Here is a 26,231-nt window from a genome sequence, read left to right on the forward strand (position 1 = left end):
AATATTCGTTTCTACAATTTTCACGTCCTGTAAATATGCTTTCACATAAACACTCAGCATATAATACGCTTGAAGCTGACGGTCACTTGTATCAATGCTATCGTACTACAACAGACTTTATTAAAAGATTCGTTGATCAGGCAACGTTAAATGCATTCAAGATAATCAATAACTTGGTTTGTAAAAAATTCTTTCCATCCAATTTTATAATGTTGAAATTTTCAAATACAGAATTTAACAGGGTGAACTTACTTTTGACAATGTGACTGGTATAACTACACGGAAATTAGGCTATTTCGGTAATAAATGGCCTACGTGTGGCAGTTTGACCGCACGAAATGGATTAGAAACTGTGACAAATGAAATGAAATCGTGGAATGCATTATCAGTAAAACTTCGATATATAAAAATTTTTATTTATAATAAATCTTTAGACGAATATTTTTATACAGTGTTCCTGTAGGCTTTGAAGGATTGGATGTTCCATGTAAACTTCATGGGCCTTCAATATAAATATAATATTGAAATTTATACATACCAAGTTCTTTGGAGTGTACCCACTCCAGCGTATCCCGAACCTCAAGTCACAGTCAGTGTATTCTTCCACATCGCTTTGAATCACACTTATCCTCCTCATTTTCCCCTCGATGTGAGTTACCTTTACTGCGAATAATAATCGAATAAATTTAATACCATACATTTATTTATTCCTAGGTTTCCTACATTTTCGAAGGACATCAGTTTACACATACTTTGAATATGATTTTCAGACCTAAATGGCTTTATGATATTTTAGATATGAAAACAATGATGTTTAAAACATTCAATTTTTAATATTATACATAAATATAAATTACTTCTTACTATGCGATATCTATTGTTATTCTTAAAGTTCAATCGATTTCAGTTGAAATACACTCTGCAATTGCAGTTTAATTTACATTTGAACACGTAAAACTTTTAGCAAGGGTAAACAATAACGAGTTTAAGAGGCATATGCAAAGTATCGTAAAAGTAAGGGTGTCGTATTCCTCGAAAATGGGCACAGGCCTGCTGCACTCTGGTTGAGTGGCAGACGTAAGTTTATTTCAATTGGTCAAGCAGCAAGAGCAGGTGACAACTGCAAGGGAAAATACAACTACCTCGGTCGTTGCTTACAGTTTCACTTACGCCGCTTGCAACTATTGATCAGCATTGATCTTGGTAAAATATAATATTTCTAAGACAGCAACTTTGATTCATTCTTACCAATTCTCAAATGGTCGTTTTCCATTTTTTTGTAATATTATCTTTTTCATAAAAAAAAAACAGTAGTTCCAAACAGACTCTCCCACAGAGTATATGCAGGGCACTTGTCGCTTCGAAAGGATCTATTTAAATTTTCATCGAGCACACCGAGGAGGTGCAAACTGTGCGTTGGTCTTTCGGATGGTTTCTCTTTCCCTCTCTCTCTCTCTCTCTCTCTCTCTCTCTCTCTGCTTTTTTACATGCCATTCGGTTTCGGCGATACCACGACAAATAGAAGACAATTTCAAAACCTGAGAGGGACTTCACCGAGCTCGCGTGCACATGGTGGTCGGATGACACTGGGAGGTCTGTGTTTCTCGGCAGGAGCCTGGAATATCGACAACCACGTGTCGAGCATATCTGACTCGATCCACGCGTCGTGTACCCCTTTAGTCTCACTAAATTATTTAGTATGTAGTAATGTTTAGCAGTATACGCACTTTAAAAACATTTATACCTTGTCGTATTTATGTTATACTATATTTCTCTCGTATCTAACAATAACGATTTCTACGTAGTATTATAATCGACGCGTGCTAAGAGAGTAAACGGGTTATTGACACGAGTAGGTTAGTGTGTTAATAGCTTCATCATTTTCCTTCCGTTTCCTTCTGTTACTGTAACATGAATCGGCACAGTTGTGAAGAGGATCGCGTTCTTTTGACCTAGCAGGTTGCAGGTCAAAAAAGATTTGACTTCCGAAACCCAAGTGGAAACAGGCCAACAAGTGCTGCAGTTCTTTACAGTGATCATATTACCAACGCATTTACAACTTCGTTAGAATCATTATCCTCTTGTCAACCGTGACCACTAAAACATAAGACCTAATTTACCACTAATTTATTAGTATTAGTCGAATGTTAATTTTTAATTAATACATATAATTTTACTTTCTATACCAAAGCCACGCAAGGTTACTATAAAGAAAAAAGAAATACGTGCCTTCATAAATAATCAATGAAAATATGTGGGTCAAAAGTTAAACGGCAATACCGGGACCAACCACTGTTGCCTATTTATACGGAAAGAGTTTTTTGTCCGGTCCATGTCCTAAACATCACATCCGCCGAGGTGCTTCCTCCGCGAACCGTGTTTTACCGTGATCGTGGCTAACTGATGAAGGAAACGCAACAGGAAAGACAGAGAAAGAAGGCGAAAGGAACCACCGCACCGCCTCACTTTCAGCAGCTTCAAACATCCGCTGCACCAGCCGCCGCCAGATCTCGTTTACCTCTCCTCCGTTTCCCCTTTAGCTCCTTCTCAAAGAGACACACGCGTCCCTTCCTCTTCCTTCTCCCTTTCTCTTTCTTCTCTGCTTTTTGATTTCAAGGGTTGAAGAGGCCAGATAGCAATCTCCATCAAAATTGAAGAATACCTTTGAGTAATTAAATACAACGAAATATATATATATATCCTCTCACATAATCTTTAATAAACAAAATCAAAAGATTTTACCTTAAAAAATTCGTTTCGATTAAGTACTAAGATATTAATCTTTTCCAATCTAATCTCAAGTCGAACAACCAAAATGACCTCGAAATCGTTCGTCTTAATATCCAGCGGTATGTCTAATATATCGCATGACTTTGAACGTAGCACACATCTGGAACGAAACGAGTGGACACGTCGACCTCCTTCGAAGAGAGGAGAAACAAGAAGGGGGATGTCCGTCGTGCGTGAACGGTGAGACACGTACCCACGTGCAAGGCTACGTCTTGAATCACCAGCTGCCGATTCGCCGACAACTCCAGGAACCCTGGAGACGAACTAAAATTAGCGACCAGCACCCCCGCCTAGCCCTTACATGGCCACGTCACAGACACACGCGCCGCTACTTTCAGAGAAAGAAAAAAAGATAAAGGAAACAATAATAATCACGGTCCGAGCGGCAGGAGTCGATCGTGTGCGAAATGTCACAGCTGGTGCAGTTGGGTGACCAATCATTTGTACGGGTAAGATTGACGATAAACGTATCACCCGTAAGAAATAGTTAACGAGTATGAAATTATGATACAAATATTTTTATTTCTGTTCGATTTTTCTATTATTAGAATTTGCTGTTATCAGCACCAGACCAATATATGTTACGTGTTTCTCTGATTATTTATAAAATTAAAAATGAGCTTAGTATTTTTTAAAAGGCAAGAATGATCTGTTAGTAAGCAATATTTGTTGCTTTGTAAAGTTTTAGTAGTAAATGTTTGATCCCTTTTATCACTCAGACAGGAAATATCGTAGGGTGGATTAAGGAACCACATGGCTCCTGCATGAATGAATACTATAATGAACTTGCTCTACTCGTGATAAGACAATCATTCAAATGAGATTCCAGCCAGAACTGTTATAAATATTGTAGGGGTGGTTAGTTTTACCACTGTTAATTTTCTGAAATGCTTGTTTGTAGCTTTTAAGTCTAAATGTTTAACAATGAAGAAACGGTAAACATTTTGACATTCATCTACATTATAGCAAGAACGATGGTAGTGAAAGTGTATCCAGATGTCTGGAAGTGGTCAAATTCAGTTTAGTTTAGAGTAACGGAGCACCTCGCATTCCTTTCGCGATCGATCTTCCGTCAAACAAGAATCCATGGAATCTGTTTCTATCGCGTACACTTCAAGTTCATTGTCCTCGATATCTGGAAGGGCATAGAACCTCGAAACGAGAGATTCTTTTGGTTTCGTCGTAGTACTGGAACTCCATTCCAAGTACATCTGCGGCGAGCGGATGCAGCCTGCATTTTATAGCCGCCCAATGCAACCGATTCTCATTCGTGCACCCGTACTCACACCCTCCACCACTTTCAGCACGCGGTACAACGACTTCTATAATTAGATTTCCTTCCCTTTAGCTTAGACACCTTCGAGCATGATCTCCATTTGCCCCGCGAATCGCAGAAACCTACCACCTGGGTTGCAAACGTTATTGAAGGCTCTACAATTAACAGGGTCAATTTCTCTCGAAGGGTTGAAAATGGAATTGAAGAAATACCATTGATCATAGGATATAGAATCTTATCATTCAAAGGTCGATCAACCTATGGATAGATATCGTCTGAAACAATATACACCTTCATCGTCAAAGCCAGCAATCACTTGACTTGTGTCGTGTTTTGCATTTGAATGCCGACCATGATGTCGGTATTCCAATACCGATCTACACGTTCAACGTGCTGACATTAACGGCACACACGCAGCTACGTTACAGGTTTCACGCCAGCTATTTCGAACAGGTTGCGCTCGGATCTATTTTTCGATCATTGGCATCGACTGGATCCACGGATCCACGCTTCTGATGACAGGTAGCCAGAAAAATAATTGAAACGACGACGATTAAATCGAGACGCGATCTATAAATGCTGTGTCACGTGCCAAAATGTAGTATCCTCGCAATTATAAATGGTTAATCGTTGGTGGTCGGCCAGGAGTTTGCAAAATGGTCATGGTTTTAATTTCGTGAATTCATGCACATCTAAAACGTCATTAGATGCATCTAATTTATCTTCTTGTATTATTATTTAATTTTATTTACGTGCTTCTTTGATTATTCTTTGCATCCAGTTAACAATATTTATCATTTTGATTAGTTAGTTTTTCGTGTACTACTATATTGATAGTGTATCTTTTCTCCTATTATACATTGTTGTATGTTTACAAACAAGACAAAAACCATCTCTCTTAGCTTCACGAAGTGTCTTTCATAAAGTGTCATTAAACGCTCTTGGCACGAGGCTCTCGCTTTCCTCGTTGGCAAATCCTACGTGGTCCTTTAAGAAAACTGATCGATAATGATAACTGATCCTAGAAACCACCTCATATAAAGTATTATAAACTCTCGTAACAATAACAGAAACTTCTCAATGAGAAATTTTGAAATCAGTATCCCAAAGCCGAAAGAAGGAATTTGATTGTGCAACAATGGCGCTTCTTTCCGAGCATTGCCAAGTTCGTAATCGTCATCGAAGTAGATACAAATGATTGCTGAAACGTCATGAATGAAATTTTTCTATACATATGTAAGAATAAAAAATATAAAAAATATAATATCCTGAAAATAAAATTTATGTACAGATTTTAATACCGAATGAATGTATCGTAACACGGTAACGATGATGTTTCTTATTTATAAAAACGTTTCATAACATGAAAAAATAGACTAAAAATTTTGTACTACAAACCTTGTGGACTTTGCACGTTGTAGCAGCTTGGCAACCCAGTACGATCCGTCCCTGATCTGCATGCAAATACGAGCTATACTTAGAGATGTCCGATTTCCCTCGTTACGACAACAGATCGCATTTTCGTCTTCATCGACCTTAATCATTCTTCGTAGAATTTTCATACAGTAATGCTTTCAGACAACGCCAATGCAATGCGATTCGGAAAATGTTTCCCGCTTCGTTATTAAACAAAAATTACAAGTCTCTGTTTCCTGTGATTTCCGTGTAGTAAAACGGTTACTAGTTCTTCCCATGTCATTCATTAATCGCTACGGAAACTGTTTAAAGGATTGAGATAATGTGCAACGAGCATCTTCTTGCGCCTGGATTCTTCAATGAGCCACTAGAAAGAGGAAATCTGAATGAGCTACCTACACGTATACATGTACCCAGCAGACGCAAAAGGTCACTTGAAATATTTTTTATGAGACCAGAAACAACCTGGCGCATGAATTGGCCTTTAAAATTCTACATACTTCACGTAAATGCCTTTTTATAAACCATAAATTTATGAATTAACTAAATGAATTAACTAAATTAACTTATAAAACACTATTTATTTGTATATTAAATGATATTTAAATAATTACCATTAGCATCAGTGTCAAGAACACCATAATGTCTGTGTTACCTCGCATAGTAATACTGATAAACATTTCTCGACTAATTTACAAATTACGCTATCTCAAATTATGTGACAAAACGCCAGCCTTTCATCTAATACGCGCGCGTAAACTCAAGATGATCACGTGTAAGAGATGAATGCATGTGCGTGTGAAGGGAAGCTGCGGTGGAAAAAGAAGCGTAAAAGAAGGGGAAGATAGGAAAGAGAGAGACAGAAGAAGGGCGCGTGTCGGTCGCGTGCCCGTTGCCGCTGGTGACTCGGTGTCTGCGACCCTCCTGCCCTTTAACCCCTCTTACAACTTTTCCATGGACGAACGTTTGAGTGGGGACAATATAATCACTAGACCTTTAAACGTATCCAAGTTTTCATAATCTCAGTATAATATGAACGATTAACACAGGTATCAATCCCAATTATTTTCTACTCTTTCATTTATTCTTCTAATCTTTTCTTCTTTAACTAGCATATTAATTTTTTCACAGTAAATATATGGTATATTATACGTAACTTTATCAGTTTATTAAATAACTTTTTTTTATAATACCGATTAAAAGTGCGTAGAAGGATGAATTCCATGAATCCACCAGCAAACTGTTCAGGACTACGACCTCAGCCCCCTCATCGTCTAGTCCACTTCCTCTTTTTCCGTCCCCTTCATTTTTTTCATCTCTCCTTAAAGCCGTCTGGACGACAGCAATGGAAGAAAGAGAATCAACGAGGGAGGATCAACGTGGCACGTGGTCCGTACGCGAAGCGATAGAAGGAACCACCTACTGCAACAGGAGATGTATCCCATCGGAAAACAGACACTCGGTCGAATAATCATCGAACGGCACCCGTGCGTCACGTTAACGGTTCATCCTTCTTTCTTTTACATCCTAACGCTTCCGATGCTTGATGCGGGAGACGGAAGTCATCAACATTCTCCAGATCTCAAACGGGCAATAATCTACATGATCATTAAGTATATTTCAGTCAGCTCAGATCAATGAACAGAATTTTCTATTTAATATCATTTGTACTAATGTTCGTGCATTCGTCAGTGTCAATTAAGAACACTGATCGCGACAAAGTCTTTTTGTAAAACCTCATATCTTGATTACCTTCTTCAATAGAATTTCGGGTGTCCTTATTTTTATGATCATTTAAAGATCTTATACGTCAGTCTATGTAGATACGTAAAATCAGCTGACTGCTCGATAAATTCCTGTGCTCATACCGGTTGCGACGAATTTAAATGCATCGTGTACGTCATTATGAACCATCGTTGGTTCTTTTGTTGCAAAAAAAAAGCTTACGTGAATATAAATCCAGCAACAAGAGGTTTCAAGAATAAGGATATCCCGATCGCTCTCACTCTTATGTGTTTGTCTCTGTTGTCTCGATCAAGATCGCAGACGGTCCGGCCGAGTGTAGAATTTCGTCGTGAAATTTGTGAATGAGCCCTCGTGACTCGCGCATTTTGAATGGAAACCGACAGGCCGGTTTTTACGAAAGCAGCACTATGCTCTGGCACAGGATGCGGGTGCGGACGAAGGGGGTGTATGCTCATTTTTATCCTTTTTAATTCTTTTTTCTCGTCGTTGAAGGAGATAAGAGGGGAAAAGGAAGAGAGAATACCGCCAGCTGATCGCCTCCGTCTTTGAAAAGGTTGTGCAAAATGCGAGCACGTGCTCGTGTGTGTGACCCTTTTTAGATTCGCATGCCTGCTTGCCACCTGCGAAGCCATTTAGTTCTACAGTCTGATCGGCATGCAATTAATCTACGAATTACTATACTTCCGTCCTCTTTATAAATTTCATTATTCTGCATGCTTTCCTAAAATTGATCATTAAATTATTCTTTATTTTTTGTATATACATGTCGGAGATGGAGGGACAGCGGGATTTCCCGTCCGGAATGTTGGGAAAAACCCCAATACCCTAGTCCAGATTTTTACTATAGCTGCATTTAAGTAATAAAAATAAGAAATAGTCTTAATGTTGCAATCTGACTTTATGACGATGGATTCGGGCTCGAAGTGACATAGCGGGTCACTAGACGTAGCCACGGTCACGGGAGGGACGTGTACCTGACAGAGGTTTGAAATGATTGTATGACTCTCCTTAAAAACAAAGATTGACCCGAGAAGTGGGGACAGGAGTATATAAGGGCAGTTTCTTTTGGATTACGGGAGAGTTAGTTTGTTAGTTAGTCGTTGGACGAATTACTGACTGAGTTATCGAGAAGTTACCCGAATCGAGTAGTACGTTGATGTCCTTGTCCTCCCGTGGACCGTGGATTCGTTATCGAACCTGAATTCGTTGTCACCATCATCTCGACCATCCTATTGCCATTACTCATAGTCTCTTGTAATGTCCACATTCGTACTGATAAATATTAGCTACATTCGCGACGGTAAAGTAAGTAAAGGTTCATCGAACGCCCCAAAATGCCAACCTGACTCCGACATACATAATAAAAATATAATATATTATATATTCGCATATAAATTGATTTTCAGATGATTTTGATAAAATTTATAAGACTTCCTTTGTAGTAAAAATATCTATTCATTGATCTTAATAGATAGTAAGTGGCGACGAATCGCAAGAAAAACGATATAAAGAAAGGGAACAAATCTGAGGGGCGAGAAGGGTGAAACAGGCGGCTGTTCGCCGTCGGCGGAAGGAACTGTCTCCCTTTATACCCAAAGACATTCCTCCAAACATGAACCAACGTGCTTCGTATGACGGCATTCTCCCCTTGTAGGAGCACTTCCACGGACATCCCCACCCTGTGTTAACCTCTTGCACCCGAAACTAAATTAAGGGCCGTTCCGGTTGATATTTTTTAACCTTCTAATACTCCTTTCTTCTTTCTTTCTTGTCTTCGCCTTATTATACGTCGAGATTCATAAACTTGCATTTGATTATAGTATTTCACGCAAGTTTACTAAATTAATAATTTAGATTCTTATATTGTAAAGCCACTTTTCTGGAATTTTAAGAATTCATAGAAAACCAACAACTTTACATAGAACAGATATGTGCATACAATGACTCATGTACTGAAAATAGAAAATTGTCATCTAAAACCCGGTGTCATTGCACCCTAGGTCCTAGAGGACGTGTACGGTGGCTAGAAGAGGAGACAGATGAAAGTTGGAAGTACACGTAGACGACTGAAAATCTCGTCTGGCTCGTTGCCAAGATCTTCGAATCTTGTCATCTTCTTCATCCACGTCTTCTATTCTTCAGCACGCACTTCTCCCCGTACATTTGCTGGAGGCAATCAATTAAATAGTTCTCATAGTTTCTATCTTTCTATCTCCCGATGCCTTTTACTATTCCGTACAAAAGTATAACTTCGAGGAGTTCTTACATTGACAAATAAAATATTTTTTTTGTTAATACATTCAGCCTTAGTGCGTTTTATTAATTATCGTTTCGATTCTACAGTAGAAAGAACAACTTTAATCTTAAAGAATGGAAGGTTTTAGAAACATCGAGAAAAGAGAATAACAAAGGAAAATGGTTAGATAAACGAAAATAACATGACAAGGATATCAATTTCGAGAATGGGTAAAACGATAAAACGAACTTCCGGTAATACTACGTTTCTTTTATCGCTGTCGTCTAATTTTGATCAGAATTAGCGAAGATGCGTCATCCTTTACGAATTCTCGAATCGTGAATTTAGAATTCCAATCTGTACGTTCTACCTTGTCCCGCGAGTGACCGTGGAATAGAAGAGAGGTGGTTTACCCGAAGAACACGACAGCTGCATCGAGCCACCGGCCTGAAAATAGCACGGCAACCCCATACTGAGGCCGAAGAGCGAAGTCGAAGCCCTCTCCCTACGTCGGTATATACTTCGGTTAAAAAGCCACCCACCTACGAGCCTTTTAAATAGCGATCGCGTGCTTTTCCCTTTTTTTTCCAGCAGAAAACTTCTCGCTAAATGACATGGTCGTGGAAAGAGGGAGTGTACCGACGCTGATTTATAAGAAGAACCAGGCGTTTCCGGATACTTTTCGAGACGATACTTGACACACTCGCCGAAACATTTATTTTTTTACCGAACGATCGAAACGGAATAGGATTGCACTTAATGACGCTGTTTTCCTTATCGAACAAAAAAACATCCCCTTTCTCAATTTCCGAGGAACTTTTTCCCTTTCCTTCTGGTCTGGATAACCATTAGGGATAGTGTTTATCCGTATCTTCTGAAATACGAGCACTCTGTAATTTTAATTTCCTGCTAATTCGATTGTCTAAACTGAAAAAGATATATGACAATATTTCATTCATTCGATAGTATGTGATGTATAATATATGCGTATATATAGTATAGATAAATCTAAAAACGTATAGTCAGCTTCTGTCTCATTTCTGTGAAAAATAGCAACGCACGTGGTTTTGCCTCTAGATCTATCCAACTTCTCTTTTTACTTCACCACAATTTACACGTACTTCCTCCTCCGCACCTGGAGCTTCTCCAAGTGCGCGTTTTACGCGACACGTTCCATCGGAAACGCGTTCAGGCACCTGTAGATGCGCCCCGTCCGCTGGTTTATTAACATAGAGACCACGAGGTAAGTTACATCTTACGTATATTTGATGACATATAGAAGTTCGGATGGACAATCCATCGCTGAGAAAAGCTTCTGCGAGTTGCGTCAGTTGAGATGCTCGACACTCGTGACTTTATTTTTAGGTCCGCCGTCGATAGTACCATGATTGCAATAGAGTTGTCGAGACACCTGTTCTTCGAATCATTTCAAAGACGATTAGGATGTCGAGATTTATTCGATCTGAAAAAATGAACGAAGTATGTAAACTAGAAAGAGAAACATGAAAAGGATATTATCTGTACATACAACTATATAATATCTTGTTTCTTAATGTCCATCAATTCCTTCTCCAATACAACGTTAGTCTACGATACTTAAATCTGAACCATTATTCTGTTGCCTCGAGATTTACGAGTGTCGATAAATGCAGCTTACACTTGGCATCGTATTTTCGCGACGAATAGAAGAGAAGCATCGTGAAACATCGACGCGGGACGAAAGAAGGTGGCAAGCAAATAAGAAAACGACGTAGGCTCTCGCAGTTTCATTGGTGGCTACAGGATAGAAGCAGGTTGGTGCGCTGGGTGGTTCTTCTGGAGCGACGCCAGGCGTCCGCCGAATTTAGCACCGCGACGCTGACTAACTCGCGTGGCATTCATTCAATCGCCGACCAAAAAGCCCGCTGCTTGCATAGTCTCTCGCTGCATAGTCTCTATTTGCACGAACGACGCCACTCACACTCAGAAAATCTGGCTTTCCTTTCCATTTTTCTCCTTTTTAAGCGCTCTACGAATCACGTTAAAATTTATCGCGTATGCTTCGATACCTGGAAGCGTGCAACAATCCTTCGTCGTGGTTCATTGTTCAGTTACATCGATAGGAAACGAGGTAATTAATAAAGCCCTTTTCAGCAAAATCATCTGTGATATTATTATACGATCGTGCAGAATATATAATCGATAAAGTGTGACTGAAATAGAAGTGTCATTTTATTAATAACGACTTGTTATTAATAAAACATTGCAGAGTATCTTAAAGTATGATAGTCGCTTCCCATGAAAATATAATGTTTATTTTTAAAAAATTCCACGGAAAAAGCGTGGAAGGTTACGAAGCAAGAGACGTTTAAGAATTGTAGCTGATTTCTCGTCATTTGCAACGAAAGTTTATAATATTATTAGTGTGGTTTCCATCGTTTTCTCAAAATACTTGTAGCATCGAGTTCGAGGAAATTTCACTCATCTCGTAAGCAAAAAGACTGTGTATCCCGATGAATCGCGTCTGCCATCTTTGCGCTTTTTCCGTTTCTCCGTCATGACGGTCAAAAGATGCCGCATACTAAACGACACACGTTCCTTTCCCTTCCCTTTCTTCTTTTCTCGGTTCAGTGGCAGTTAATGAACATCGGACGCGTGCCACGGATCCCACAAAATCTGTCTACCAACGGTGGCTTCGCACAAAAATAGAATGCTATCCCTTCATTTGCCAACTGGTAAATATCGTTTCAATAATATGCTTTCTTCCGTTTGTTTCATTTGTTTTTACCGATTCTCTGGATTCGTGCCTTTAAATCTTAAATATCAACACTTCAATGCAGATAAAATTTTATTTGACAACTTGAAAATTATTTTACATTAAAACGATGCTTCGTCCGTGTTGTTAATTGAAATTGGATGTAAATCTTTTTCGTGACAACGCCTCTTAGCACCTCGGTTCATATCAAATTTAACGCACTCTAAATGCACTTTATATGTTTACACCTGTTCATGTCCATCCGGAAGCAGTTTCATAACTCATCAAGTTTCTTAAAGCGAATGCAGTAATAAGAACACTTTGTTCGATTCTTACTGGTTCATCAATATTACATTAGAACAAAGTGTTCAGTGACCGCACATGAGCTACAGGTCGACATTTCCTACAGATAAACGAATACGTAGGCCTCCAACCTACCTTCCCCCACGTATTTCGACCCACGTCAAAGAAAAAATAAATCTTCGTTACGCTTCCTTACGAACGCGCAACAATTCAGCTGAAAAAAGCTCAGTATAATTTTCCACCTTGAAACCATCTAATATGTCTTATATTTCCAAATCAAATCCAAAAATACAGAATTACTTCAAACTGAAGCTTTAACTACCTATTAAACATTAGAACGAACTTATAAGGATTCAAATAACACACAAAACGATGTTATCAGTCGATAACATTTTGGCGACTTATTAAAACGAAAATTGTTTTCGAAGCTTGAATGAAAAAATCTTAAATTAAGAGACCTATTTTGTTTTCTCTTTTCTCGTAATGATAGTTTTAAACTCAGCCAGTATTAAATTTTGATAAAATATTATGTATAGGAAGTGTTCGAATTTTCAAGAGTATTTTGCCCAATGAATTACATAAAATTTCAATAAGGTAAACATTACAGTTTTCTAACAAACATAACGCAATTTCTAACAAATAAGAGAAGAAACTTCTGGTCGGTACTTAAATGAGTGCCTAAGCGAGTGTAAATAAAAAAATGATAATAAGCAAAAATCGTCATTAGTTTCAATCTAAAGAGCTTTTAATATTCAATCTTTTACGCGTGTACTCGTGCACAACATTGTCCCCGTTCACGCTCGATTGAAAAAGCGACACGGATGTGCATACAGTGGTCGCACACTTCGCCACCACTCAAACAGAAGCAGCGACGACACACGAGCCAGTCGGGCACCCTTCTGAGCGCGTGCAACGCGGTGCGCAGCAGCTGAAGAAGAAGAAGACGATGACGAAGAGACGGCGGAGGGCGAGGGAGGCTGCGCTGCTATATGTAGTCCCGAATCTTAGCCGGAGCAACTATTACGCCCGAAATTCTCGAGGCGGACGCACCCCCGTGTTTAGCAACAGGTACAAGATACCTTAAGAGATTACTTAAAACCGCGCGGCATCATCTTCAATCCGGGGGTTCAACGTTCTTTCGCGGTATTCTTCAACTTAAAGTAACACTTGCAATTAGTGACCGTGTGTGACAGTGAAGTTAGATCAGACAGATCTAAGGTATGGTTTGTGTGATTCCAAGAGTCAAATAGAGAGAAGAAGGCAAATTACAATAAAGAAGAAAATGCCGAGGGCATTTCTAATCACCCACCGACGATACAATGGAGTCGAAGAAGAGTTTGATGGATCCGGAAGAGGTACGTCCGCTTTCGTAACTGTCTCTTTGAATATTCCTTGCTTATCCCGTGCCAGGAATTTTTTTTCATCTTCTGCGCTGTATCTCCGTTTTAAAAATAAACCTTAACGCGTCCTCTTCGTCGAAAAACCTGTAAAGATTGCTATTTCTTATTCATCAATTCGATTTTATGTTCGATTTTACATGCAGCTTTACGTTCCATTTGGTTTTGCGTTCAGTTTCATGTATTCATCAAAAAACTTTTAGTTATGAGAAAACAGTACATTGAAAGTTCAAAGGTTAAGACGAAAGTTCCATTAATGGTAATGTTAGCGCCTCAAAAACGTAAATGTAGGTACTTGAGTCGGAGCAAGCAAAATTTTCGCGCTGCTTACGTCCATCTCGTCAATCAAAGTTTCTGACCACAAGCCAAGAGAATTTGCTGGTCGTTGCTTCGTGATTAAGGTGGTACATCATGCAGATTTAAGAATAGGAGACGCTAGATGCGTCACGAAACTAACACGACGCATACCGTCGCGATGCCGTCAACCCCTCCAAAACTTTCATACAAACGCATATGTATGTGTACATTGAGGTACGCAGAAAATACAAGAATTAAATAGAGAGAGAAGAATAAGTTAGAAGATAGAGAGAGAAAGATAGCTACTCTATTTCTGTTCTCTTCAAAAACAGAGCAGGCGGTATACTCGTGAAGGTGCTTCGTGTTTCACGAAGCGCCTTGATACATGGATTCAAAGTCATAAATATGGATCTCTTTGTTCGGCACGGTTTACGATTTAAATACATAAAGTGTAAGTTAAATTCATAAAAAGAAATTCCAGAAATAAGAAATCCTCTGTTCTTTGAGCGAAATTTTTCTATAAGCTTCTGTTAATATGCGCAGAGCGGTACCACCTGTTTCAAGTTTCATCAAAGAGATTGATATATGATACAGAAACGTCGTTTCCTAAAAACTAGTTATAAAGAATGAGGCGCCAGAACATGATGCATTTCCTCGTTGCACAAGAATGACGCGAAAATGTCACTAATTTCAAAACAGCCGCGTACAACGAAATCAAACTATCAATTGGAAGTTCTTTTAGTTTGATCACGAGATTTCCGTTGGAAATTCGCCAACACGCACCGAAATCGTAGAAATCTCCACTAACAATGATAAATGTTTCCACGTGCGGCATTTTGAACTTCCTTCAATTTTATTATCCGACGTGATAGTCTAGTGGTAATATCTTATATTGTCTAAATGTTCATACTGTTAAACGTAAAATTCGTAATAACAAAAATACCTTGCAGAGGAATAAAAGAGACTAATGATAAATCTAATTTTTGTCGATCTTTCATAGATTTCAGTCCTGAAAGAGGAGTAAGACTGGCCGATTACAGTGGAAACCATCCAACTTCTGACGGCGCTAGCGAATGCGGTAGCGAAACATCGTCAGATTGTCCCGAAGAATTGTACAATCTCACAAAATTGGCAGAAGTGAGCTTAGCCGCAGCCGCTGGTACGTTAATTCATCCCAACAACGTGATTTATCAGCAACCAGCTTCGCCTAGATGTGCTCAATTTTCGGACAAATGCGGCAGAATAATGACCCCACGAGCAAAACAGCAAGAATCGCAATTTCAAGATCACCCAGAGACCCTCGAAGATGAACAGACACTTGGTGAAAGAACGAGACTCTTCTTCGAGAGGATCGAGTGCGAACGTGAGATTTTACAGAATCGTTCAAAGAGGAACACAGTTTTAGGCATCCACGTTTCACCTCATTCTCATCAGTTGCAAGAGGAACGTCAAAGTCTCGAAGCCTCTGAGAATTCGCTCGATAAAGCTGAATTGGAATCAATTCAGTCCACACCCTCGACTATCTGTCAAAACCGAAGAACAACCTCGACTTCAACGGAGACGTCGAAATCCGAAGACAATGAGGATCACGAATGTCCTGACTGTGGAAAAAAGTACTCGACATCGTCTAATTTGGCCAGACATCGACAAACGCATAGATCTCTTGGAGACAAGAAAGCCAGAAGGTGTCCACACTGCGATAAAGTCTATGTCAGTATGCCTGCGTTCAGTATGCACGTTAGAACGCATAACCAGGGGTGCAAGTGCCATTATTGCGGCAAGTGTTTCTCGAGGCCGTGGCTCCTGCAGGGACACATACGTACTCATACAGGTGAGAATTTAAACAAAAATATTATTTTATACGTCGCTGATGGAGTGAATGATGTATTACGTAACCAATAAAATATATAAATACGTCGATTTTTATCAAATAATAATTACCTGCCCACCATGTAATTCAACGACATTTCCCTTTTGTATACTAGGCGAGAAACCATTCAAATGTACGATCTGCAATAAAGCGTTTGCTGACAAGTCAAACTTACGCGCCCACATACAAACGCACTCGAACACCAAACCATATGTATGCGGTCGCTGCGGTAAAGCATTTGCTCTGAAGTCGTATCTCTACAAACATGAAGAGTCATCATGTATGAGAGCGCATCATCGATCATCTGCGGATAAAGCCGATGGGAACGATCAAAAAGCAACATCGTCGTCAACAAAATCCTGTGCTCCGCTGGCATCTTCTTTGAACAGACTACAAACAACGTCGTGCGTCACGGCATCCCCTACCAGCGTTATCGTTCCTCGCTTGGGTCTCAATCGCGATCAAAATAATTCATCTTCGGCGTTTTCCGCTATCATTAGGCACACCAGGGTTCCCGATGCATCAGTGACACCTCCGCCATCAAAACGTTTCTACAGAGAGAAAACCCCAGGCGAAGAACGAGAGAGGAAAGCACCTGATAACACAACCAAAAATCCAGAGTGTGTGTCCAGAATGGTCATTAGAACTTCCGTTATATCTCCTAATCCGGAACATCTTAGTCGCTTCAACAATGACAGTCAAACCTCTTCTAACAGTTATGATTTTTCCGACCCTGCGAGGTCTTCCGCATTTTCCCAGCCGACAACGATGACACTTAATTTAGCTATTGCATAGAATAACCGCATATCGAAGAAAAGAAGAATATTCGTCCAAAATGCTAGAACAAAACTACGGCAAGTATTTTTAGCGAATAACGATAGCAATATTATCGTACATAGATACACCAAAGATTATTTTATACTCATGAAACGTTCAATCTGGGTTTGAATGTGTATCATAAGCATGAAAGAACTACAATCTACATCAAAAAATATGAATGATTAAATAATCGCTTCATAGAGATACAAAGACGTAATTACTTACTAGCAACTAGTGTCATTCCTATCAATATTAAGATAAGTTCGTTAAGTTTTAATGGGAAACGTTTGAAATTCTATTATCTTACTTACTGACATCTTTCTACGAGCAATGAACACCCATTTCTATATAGTTAAGTATATGGAGTCAATTTTGAGATGAGTTCAACGAGGATAAGAAATATTATAGAGATTACTTATATCACGAATATTATTCCACACACCTTCCTAATTAGGGACCATCTAGCACATAGTCATATTAACGATAAAATTGTGAATTATCAATTCCTAGTGTTGTGCCTTAAATACTATTCGTACGTAGTTACAATTTTTTAAAGACATATCACGCGTATTAAGAAACAAAACTAATTTATTGATTTAAAGTGAAATGCAGTGCCTATATGCATACCTATCTTAGTATTAGTTGCATTGATCAAATTTTCCAAGCTCTTCTAGGCAGCTAAAAATTCCTCGAGGCTTGAAACTAACAATACACTGAAGTGTAGATTACCAACGAATACCAATCAAATTATATGTAGACATTCATATAATTGTGAAATAGTATAAAAATAAGTGAAAAGAATAGAACTATTTTTAGTTCAAGCAATCTGTACATAAGAAATTACATTTTTCAAGAACTTGTAACTTTACAACGTCTTGTTTAAAATGTATGTTAGACGTTTACATTGAACTACATATTTTTATTACGGTGGTCAAATTCAAATTTGGCAAAATTAATCATTGAAGTGTATAAAGTAAAGCGGAAAAATATTGAATAGCAATTAGGATTTCCATTAAAACGACAGATAATGTGGATAAATGTAATTTTGGATCACATTTTTCTACAAGTATATATCTAAGGAAACACATAGTTTTATATTGTAGTACGTTAATCGCGTTTTTAAATACGAACGCGTATTGTCTGTGATTCGAGTTTTCATAAACGGAACCGACGGCCATATGCAATCTAGTAGCCCTCTAGTGGTCGTATTATGTAATTAAGAATTTTTTTTGTTTTCGATACGTTACCGATCATCGGTAACGATCTGAGTGTAAACTAGTCCAATCCGATCTGCTATTCTATGCGCAACCCATCGAATTTTTGTTAATTTGTACTGCATATGTATATTATGTATGAAATGGTTCACGCATATCTTTCATAATCTTTCTAATCTTTTTTCGTAATTACTTACATGGTGATTTAAGAAAAATGAAATTACTCTTCTCAGCTAAAATAAAAACTTACAAAAGGACGGTTGCGCAGGAAATCGAATAGCAGCGGTTTTATAATAAAGATTTCACGTAGTTTATCTATTTTTTCACAGTAATGTCATACATTAGAACACGTGTTTGTAATAACCTGAAATCAAAAGCGAGCACAAGTACTTGTATCCTAGTCATCGATCTGTTACGAAGATTAAACACAGAACATTAAATTACATCCCAAAATGTAATGTTATATTGTATAGTTATGTAAAATCACATGTTGTAAATAGCATTCCCTACATTATACATTAGTATATATCTAGAATGTCACAAATAGTCCTAATAATTAACACAGTTGTAATGTATTTTCGTTTTACGTATGTAATGTACCATTTGTACATTGGAGTGCCTAAGCAAACATTTTACCAATTTTTCTACGAATTGTGCAAGTTATATCTATTAAAATGAAAAAAATATACGTATAGCTATATATACTTGATAGTGTGTATAATATTTTTGTAAAAACCCATTCTAGTTTTAATTGCTTACAATTTTGCTTATTAATTTTTATCTATATTTTGCTCTTTTCATATTCTAAAATGGAAGAGAAGGAAAACGGAACTATTCAAGAAACGTTAGCTACGCTTTTTATACGCAGTTATAGTCGAAAAATTTTCCAAAGAATAAAAAATATATTTATGGTAAAGATTCACTTAACACAGCTTCATAACTAGACAGCTATATAGCGCGTATTAATATAATTGCCAAATACGAATAATCCAACTTTTACTCATCCAACTTTTTCTATTGCTGATGAACTGTGCGATAGTTTAATAACACTTCGAAGAAGAGCAAACAACGACTTTCTGTATTTACCAAATGGATTGGAGTTTATAATTAGGGCAATGAAGGGGAACACATCTATCTTAGTCAGTCGATGATGGTCACATAAACTGACTTTAGGCGATATCATGCACGATTAGAAAGATATTTGCGTCTTGGAAAGTAAGGCAGCGAAATGGTATGGTGAAATAGATTACTCTTATCCAAAAGTAATTTTGCGTAAATAGGAATATCATCTTCGAAATACTATGTGCGATCAAAGCAAAAAGAAGGTGTCATCTTAAGTTGGCGTTGATAAACAAATAAAAAATACTAAGAACAAAAAATAATGGGTATATTATTTTAATGATCTTTTTTACTATATATGTATTCCTGTATAGCAATACAAGTAGCTTTTTTTAATAAAAGTTTGGTCTAAATACTTGGTAATTGATAAAATAGAATTTGTAATAAATTGAATACAAATAAATGAATAGCTGTTCAAAGAATATGAATTAGATAAAATGGCCTAGATCTGACTTTGTTTGTCTTTTATTTCCATTATTTCTTCATATATTCTAAAGATTCTCCGCACAACTTCATGAATATTGTTATTATAAAAGCATAAAAATGCTTGTGAAAACATGCCGGTAAGGAGATCTGGACATCATGAGACGACATAAGATAACGTGATGCTTATAAGACTGCAGACGCACTTCATATCACGATTTACATACCCACGCTTCTTAGAATTTCCCCTATCAAACTATTCCCCCACCCAAGCTTCAATTCAAATCCTCATACTTCTTGATCTCTTTGCAAGATCGAGTGTAAGTAAGCCGAAGAAGAAGAAAAACAGGGAAGAGGTACTACATATTTGGAGGGAATCGGCGAATGAATTTACTAGAACTACCGCTAAATAGAAGCCAACAGTCGCAGCGAAGGCCTCAAAGTAAACTGGAGCCATGCGACCGATCCTTGTCATCCTGGTTTTCTTCTCGGGATCAGTACTCTCAAAATACTATGTAAGTTGTCATCCATTATTTTTCATTTCAATTTTTTAATTTTTTAATCTTTAAAACATTTGCTCGCAACGAATGAATTTAATCTAAAGCATATTTAAAAATATTCATAAAAAAAAAAGTTATAGATGTCTAATTAAATATATTCGTTTTTAAATTATTTACAAATCAAAATATTGTAGACACATTATAGAGTATATTAATATCTGAGTCAGATAATAAGAAAAGTACGTAATTTATTATAATGAATAATTCATATACAATGAATTTCTTTATGTACCTTTCCCAATTCGAATAAAACTTACTCAATTTTTTAATACAAATTAAATATTAGTGTGACTCTAGCTAGTTGAGAGGCCAAAGATTTGGAGATCAAAGTTCATAAGATAAGTTGATAGGAAATCAACTCGACCCGTTCCTAATTCCTATATTCGATTAGTTTTCTTTTCTTTTACGTCTCCTTTTATTTTGTTTGTCTTATCACAAAATGTTATCAATTATTATGTATTGTTTAAAAATAAATTTAAGTAATACACATTTTGAAGAGATTAAGATTCGAATATTGTATTTAAAAAGTGTAAAAAGTGTAAAACAATTTTTTTAGATTTAAAAATTATCTTATAAAAAACTATATTGTTCGTTTTACGTACTTTTTTAATCTCAATAATTCCCTTAATAATTTTCATTCTTCGTTCATAGGAAAAAAAACGCTTTGACCGCTCCATTTATGATGACTTTGAAATACCGAATGTTAGCAAGCACTTAATAAAGAAGCAATGGACATTTACTGATTATGAAACGGTAATGAGAACTTTTACTCACCGAAATTGTATAAACAATATTTTATAATTTTTATTTCTTACAGCATTTTAGTGCATATAAAGATAGAGAAGAAAACAATTGCTATGTAGAGAAACTAGAAGACAATATCGCTGCAGAAGGATTTTCAGAAAATGGAATTGAACAGAAGCAAACATCAAAAGTTCTTTATGCTCCAAACGAAGTTTTGACAAAATTAGAGGTAACACATTACTGATATTGTTAACATTATTATTACTTATATAATACAAAAAATAATTTACCTTTGACAGGCATGGCAAATTGCAGGGGCTAGAATAGTTGATTTCTGTAATGGCCACAAAATTATTTTACTACAAAAAACTATTCCAATATTCGAACAAACGATAGATCCTTTTTTTAATATACTTCCCCTGGATGAAAATGATATCGTAACAAGAAGAGTAGCTGATATACTTCTAACACCGCTGATAAGTCGAGCTAAGAGACAAGTCGCGCTTGAAGAAAGGCAGAAGCTTAATAAAAACTTTAAACAAAATCGTTTGCGTCGTCAAGTACAACCATCTCCAGGAAAATTTCGAGGACAGACACAATCTCAATACTTAAGTATCGGTAATAATGAACAGAAAGAAGGCAAGGCCGAGGCTGAAGCTACTCAACAATCTTCCCGCGCAGTTGTTAGTGCGTAATTAAGAAAACATTTTTACTATGTTATTGCATGATTTTTTGCATTTTTGTTATTGCAAAACATTTTTAGCTGGAAGCAATGGTATGGGGCAAGCACAAAGTATGTCATTGGGTAGTAATGGATGTGAAGATTGTTCAAAATATACTGATGAAAATGTTCCAGATAGATATGTTCAAATTCCAGGTATTGTAAATATTGCTATCCGAAAACACAATTTCGCATACCGTTATATGCACAATGAATAACATATCAGTGAATTTTCATTCTAATCTTCTGAATTTTTCGAACTTTCTATTGTACATTAATTAATGCTTCTTCAGCAATCAAACAGCCAGGAGATAATACTGTTAGACAATCTGGTATGATCACTCCTGGAATGGGTACAACTTATCCTAGTAAAATACCTGCTAGTACAGTTCGAGATCACATGCCTTACCTTAGTGGAGGTGCAATGTATCCTGGACGTATACCTGACATTGCAACTGGTAGTGATGCATCATACCCAACAAGAGTAGGTGGCACAATTTATCCCGGAAATATACCTACTACAATTGATGGTAGAGTAGTCCATTCTGGAAGTGTACCTGGAGGAACTGTACCTGGTACAACAACTGCTGGTGGTGTAGCATATCCTGGAGGAGTTCCTAGCACTATAACAGGTGGTGGTGCAGTTCACCCTGGTGGTTTGCCTGGTACTGTAATAAGTAGGCGTATACCTTATTCTGAAGGTCCACCTCGTACTACCACTGGTGGTGGTGTAGCTTACCCTGGAGGTATACTTACTACTACAACCGGTGATGGTATTGCTTACCCTGGAAATATACCTATTACTACAACTGGTGGTGGTGTTGCTTACCCTGGAAGTGTATCTAGTACTGTAATTGATGGTGGCACAGTTTACCCAGGAGGTGTACCTAGTACTACAATTACTGGTAGTACAGTTTACCCTGGAGGTGTTCCCAGTACTACAACTGGTGGTGATGTTGCTTACCCTGGAGGTGTACCTAGTACTACAATTACTGGTGGTACAGTTTACCCTGGAGGTGTATCTAGTGATGGTGCAGCTTATCCTGGAAGCATGCCTGGTACAACAATTGGTGGTGGTGTAACTTATCCAGGAAGTATGCCTAGTACAACAACTGGTGGTGGTATAGCTTATTCTGGAAGCATTTCTGGTATAACAACTGGTAGTGGTGTATCTTATCCTAGAGGAGTGCCTGGTACTGTAACAGGTGATGGTGTAGTTCATCCTGGAAGTGCACCTGATACAACAACTGGTCGTGGTGTAGCTTATCCTGAAGGAGTGCCTAGAACTTTAACAGGTGGTAGTACAATTTACCCTGGAGGTGTGTCTGGTACTACAACTGGTCACATTGCTTATCCTGGAGGTGTGGCTGGTACTACAATTGGCGGTACTGTAGCTTACCCTGGAGGTGTACCTAGTACTACAACTGGTGGTGGTGTAACTTATCCTGGAGGTGTACTTGGTACTACTACTGGTGATGCTGCAGTTTATCCCGGAGGTCTGCCTGGTACTACAACTGCTGGTGGCATAGCACACCCTGGAATAATTTCTGGTACAGCAACTGGTGGTGGCATAGCTTATCCTAGGGGTGTACCTGGTACTACGACTAATGATGATGTTACTTATCCTGGAGGAGTACCTGGTACTGTAACTGGTGGTAGTGTACCTTACCCGAGTAGTGTTTATACTAGTGGTACTGTACCAGATACCAGAGATACTCTTCATGGCCAAATTATAACAGACTCAAAAGCAATTGGAGATACTAATGTGTATCCCGGTGGACAGTCCCCTACACAATTTTTTGGAACACCAGGTACACCAAGGACTTTTCCTGGTCGTCCTGCTGATGTTACAAGTGTTTATGGTGGTGGTATTTCACCACCAGCAAGTCAATTAGGAGAAACTGTACATTATCCAGGAAACGTGATACCAGGTAGAAAGATTGATGGAGACATTATACCAGGAATATCTGTCACAGCTCCAAGTGGTGGTATTACCTATTCTACAGGTACTGCACCGGGAACAAGTAATCTTGATGGTACAAGAGATTCTTTTCAAGGAAAATATTCAGAAAATCGTGCAATAATACCGCCGAGCTACCCATTGCAAGGACAATATCCTGGCAGTTCAAGATGGCAAGATAAAGGAGCTTTAACTTCAAGTCTTGTAGGGCATGGACAAGTAATTGAACAATACCCAGGTGAAGGACAAGGTATCAGACAATATCCTGGTAGTATACAGTATCCATCCAATATAAGATCCATAACAAATACTGGAGAGATTCCTCAATATTATCAACAACCTAGTAATCTTTTACCTGTAGAAAATGATAACTCTAATTCTCAAGCATCTAGTTCTGTAAAACAAACAGATTCAGGTACTCAAGCAAGCGCATCAGCTCAAGGCAAGTTTCAACAAGGTACAGCTCAATCTCAAGTAACAGGTACTTATAGTGGTTCTGGATCATTCTCAGCTCAAGCTGGTAGTACTGACATAAATAAAAGTGCACAAGCTGAAATTAATGGTGGTAAAGGAGGTGTAGTAAGCAATGCTCAAGGAGTTGGTGGTTATGGAAAGAGTCAAACACAAGTTCAATTAAATTCAGAATTAGGTGCCACAACAACAGGTGCACAAAGTAGTGGCTGGAATCATGGTACAAATTCCCAAGTACAAGCAAGCTCCAAAGGTGGAATGGCAGATGCTCAAGCAAATGGTGAAGGAAGTACTTCAAGTCAAGCTCAAATTGGTTTTCAACCATATCTTAAGACAGATGAAAAAATTGAAAGATATTCGAAACCATTCCGCGGAGGTGGAACAGCCTCCGCTCAAAGTGGAGCATATACAGGTCAATCTCAATCGCAACTGGAAGGATCTTTCCAATATGGAATTACTTACACTGGTGCTGCACAAGCAGGATCGGGATCTGGTGCAGCAACTTCTAGAAAGCCATTCAACTTCAATCTTACGGATAGTGAGCTATTTAAACCATTCAAACCATCTTATGGACCACAAATTGTACAGAAGAATAGTAGTGAAAGGATAAATACAGCCCCAGATAATGAATATAATCAAGACAAACTTCAGTCAGGTTTACAAACTAGTTCTAGTTTCCAAAGAAGAACTTTTACTAAGCCAGATGACAATTCACGAAATATTACTAGTAAATCAGATCAATCTGTTGAGAAGTCCCAACTGGATGATTCAGTATATGATTATGAAGAAGAATATAATGGTGAAGATTATGACATGTCATCATTTCAAACTTCAATGAATCCGAAGATTTCAAAAAGCTATGCTGCAGAACAAAATAATAGTAATTATCAATTACAAACATTACATGTTGCAGCTGGAAATCAGTATGACGTTCACGTGAAACAAGATACTAATACAGCACAAGTTGGTGATGTCCTCCAACCTGGTCAATCATTACAATCGAGGTACACTATACCACCTGGCTTTCGTGGTAGAGTAATATCTGTAGCTGGTGATAAAATTATTACTCATGGCGATGGGAAATCTCAATCTCAAACAGTTTCCCTGATTCCAAAAGAACCAAATTTAACTTACGAAAATAAATCACCTATTTCAGAAATCAGATCTCTTAAAACTAACCATGAAAGATTAATAGAAAGTCATGCTGCATCTAAAGAAAAGCAAAAAAATACTTTTCCACAAATCCGATATCAAACTTCAACAGAATATCCGAAATACAATTCTAATGTACCAATGAAACCAAGTTATTATACAATAACAAACAGCATTGCTGGTAAACTAGATGGTAGAAATTCACCAAGAAAATATGAACATCGTTATTACACGAAAAGTTCAACTTGTGGATATTTTACATTCTCTTGCAATATTGTATATGGTTCTAATGGTAGAACAAAAATTTGCAAACCAAAAATGCCGACATATCCCGATGGTACTCCCATGAAATGTTAAATAGTGATTATAAGGTATAAAAACTCTCTTGTATTGTTTAAAAAAACTTAGTTTTTATTCGTAGATTATTTTATACTTTACTAATATTAGAGATATTTTTTTATTACAATTTAGATTATTCTTCTTGTTTATCCTTGCATTAATATTTATGATCATTCATACATCTTATGAATGTAATAATATTTCTATTATTTCTTTCACATATACACACTACATATCATTTTTATTGAGGTACTTGTACTGAGTGTACATTATAAATTTAATGCTGCATCAAATTTTAGTATCTAACCTTTTTTATCAATAAAACATATATTAAACAAATAAAGGATTCTACTTTCTATTCGCCTTCAAATATTAATTACATCAATTAATAAATATATATGACCTCTTTTAAATTCATTACAGTCAAGCTTGAATTTAAATAGTTCTTCTACTTAAAATTAGGGCATTAACTTCCATATAATATAGACATAGGTACATTCACGATTTTTTAGACCTTATTTTACAAACCACGCACATATAAATATCAGGTATCATAGATGGTACAGATAATCTCTCATTATCTAACTTCACCAGTCTTTAGGTAAGAAACAAAATTTGAAATTACATACATATATGTCGGAGAA

At 37.5% G+C, this 26,231-nt stretch overlaps 3 protein-coding genes and 2 long non-coding RNA genes across 8 annotated transcripts; 3 read left to right on the plus strand and 2 right to left on the minus strand.

Moving 5' to 3' along the window:
* Positions 1-20: 20 nt before the first annotated feature.
* On the plus strand, positions 21-1,175 carry LOC117204553 (A-kinase anchor protein 14-like). Its single transcript, XM_033442061.1, has 4 exons — positions 21-176; positions 242-388; positions 464-649; positions 715-1,175. The coding sequence occupies exons 1-4, from the start codon at positions 36-38 to the stop codon at positions 832-834; spliced, it is 594 nt and encodes a 197-aa protein (XP_033297952.1). The 5' UTR covers positions 21-35; the 3' UTR covers positions 835-1,175.
* A 3,375-nt stretch (positions 1,176-4,550) lies between these two features.
* Positions 4,551-8,078, minus strand: LOC117204484. The gene is made up of 3 exons (XR_004487099.1): positions 6,676-8,078; positions 5,465-5,849; positions 4,551-5,267 (listed from the first exon to the last, which is right to left on the minus strand). It is a non-coding gene; the product is annotated as an uncharacterized LOC117204484 (long non-coding RNA).
* Positions 8,079-9,070: 992 nt separating this feature from the next.
* Positions 9,071-11,127, minus strand: LOC117204328. Of its 2 annotated transcripts, XR_004487067.1 has the most exons (4): positions 10,993-11,127; positions 10,724-10,926; positions 10,526-10,660; positions 9,071-10,391 (listed from the first exon to the last, which is right to left on the minus strand). It is a non-coding gene; the product is annotated as an uncharacterized LOC117204328 (long non-coding RNA). The 2 variants fall into 2 exon arrangements; XR_004487066.1 differs by having other exon boundaries at positions 9,071-10,660.
* A 337-nt stretch (positions 11,128-11,464) lies between these two features.
* On the plus strand, positions 11,465-18,807 carry LOC117204327 (zinc finger protein 134-like). The gene is made up of 5 exons (XM_033441604.1): positions 11,465-11,574; positions 12,075-12,178; positions 13,335-13,856; positions 15,196-16,026; positions 16,181-18,807. Exons 3-5 carry the CDS (start codon positions 13,784-13,786, stop codon positions 16,858-16,860), a joined length of 1,584 nt encoding a protein of 527 aa, XP_033297495.1. The 5' UTR covers positions 11,465-11,574; positions 12,075-12,178; positions 13,335-13,783; the 3' UTR covers positions 16,861-18,807.
* Positions 18,808-19,940: 1,133 nt separating this feature from the next.
* On the plus strand, positions 19,941-25,922 carry LOC117204323. Of its 3 annotated transcripts, none has more exons than XM_033441600.1 (7): positions 19,941-20,155; positions 20,852-20,953; positions 21,018-21,173; positions 21,244-21,631; positions 21,708-21,821; positions 21,959-23,596; positions 23,672-25,922. In XM_033441600.1, exons 1-7 carry the CDS (start codon positions 20,096-20,098, stop codon positions 25,603-25,605), a joined length of 4,392 nt encoding a protein of 1,463 aa, XP_033297491.1. In that variant the 5' UTR covers positions 19,941-20,095; the 3' UTR covers positions 25,606-25,922. The 3 variants fall into 3 exon arrangements, with proteins under 3 accessions (XP_033297491.1, XP_033297492.1, XP_033297490.1); XM_033441601.1 differs by having other exon boundaries at positions 21,959-22,681; positions 23,072-25,922; XM_033441599.1 differs by having other exon boundaries at positions 21,959-25,922.
* The last annotated feature ends 309 nt before the right edge of the window (positions 25,923-26,231 follow it).

The sequence above is a fragment of the Bombus bifarius genome, unplaced genomic scaffold, assembly GCF_011952205.1.
Source record: "Bombus bifarius isolate JDL3187 unplaced genomic scaffold, Bbif_JDL3187 scf7180000007978, whole genome shotgun sequence".
NCBI lineage: Eukaryota > Metazoa > Arthropoda > Insecta > Hymenoptera > Apidae > Bombus > Bombus bifarius.

Coding starts and splice junctions, on each gene's coding strand:
- LOC117204553 (XM_033442061.1), top strand. CDS start 36: ATGCTTTCACATAAACACTCAGCATATAATACGCTTGAAGCTGACGGT. Junction 177..241: donor TCAAGATAATCAATAACTTG/GTTTGTAAAAAA, acceptor AGAATTTAACAG/GGTGAACTTACTTTTGACAA. Junction 650..714: donor CTCCTCATTTTCCCCTCGAT/GTGAGTTACCTT, acceptor ATTTATTCCTAG/GTTTCCTACATTTTCGAAGG.
- LOC117204327 (XM_033441604.1), top strand. CDS start 13,784: ATGCCGAGGGCATTTCTAATCACCCACCGACGATACAATGGAGTCGAA. Junction 13,857..15,195: donor GTTTGATGGATCCGGAAGAG/GTACGTCCGCTT, acceptor GATCTTTCATAG/ATTTCAGTCCTGAAAGAGGA. Junction 16,027..16,180: donor ACACATACGTACTCATACAG/GTGAGAATTTAA, acceptor TTTGTATACTAG/GCGAGAAACCATTCAAATGT.
- LOC117204323 (XM_033441599.1), top strand. CDS start 20,096: ATGCGACCGATCCTTGTCATCCTGGTTTTCTTCTCGGGATCAGTACTC. Junction 20,156..20,851: donor CAGTACTCTCAAAATACTAT/GTAAGTTGTCAT, acceptor CTTCGTTCATAG/GAAAAAAAACGCTTTGACCG. Junction 20,954..21,017: donor CATTTACTGATTATGAAACG/GTAATGAGAACT, acceptor TATTTCTTACAG/CATTTTAGTGCATATAAAGA.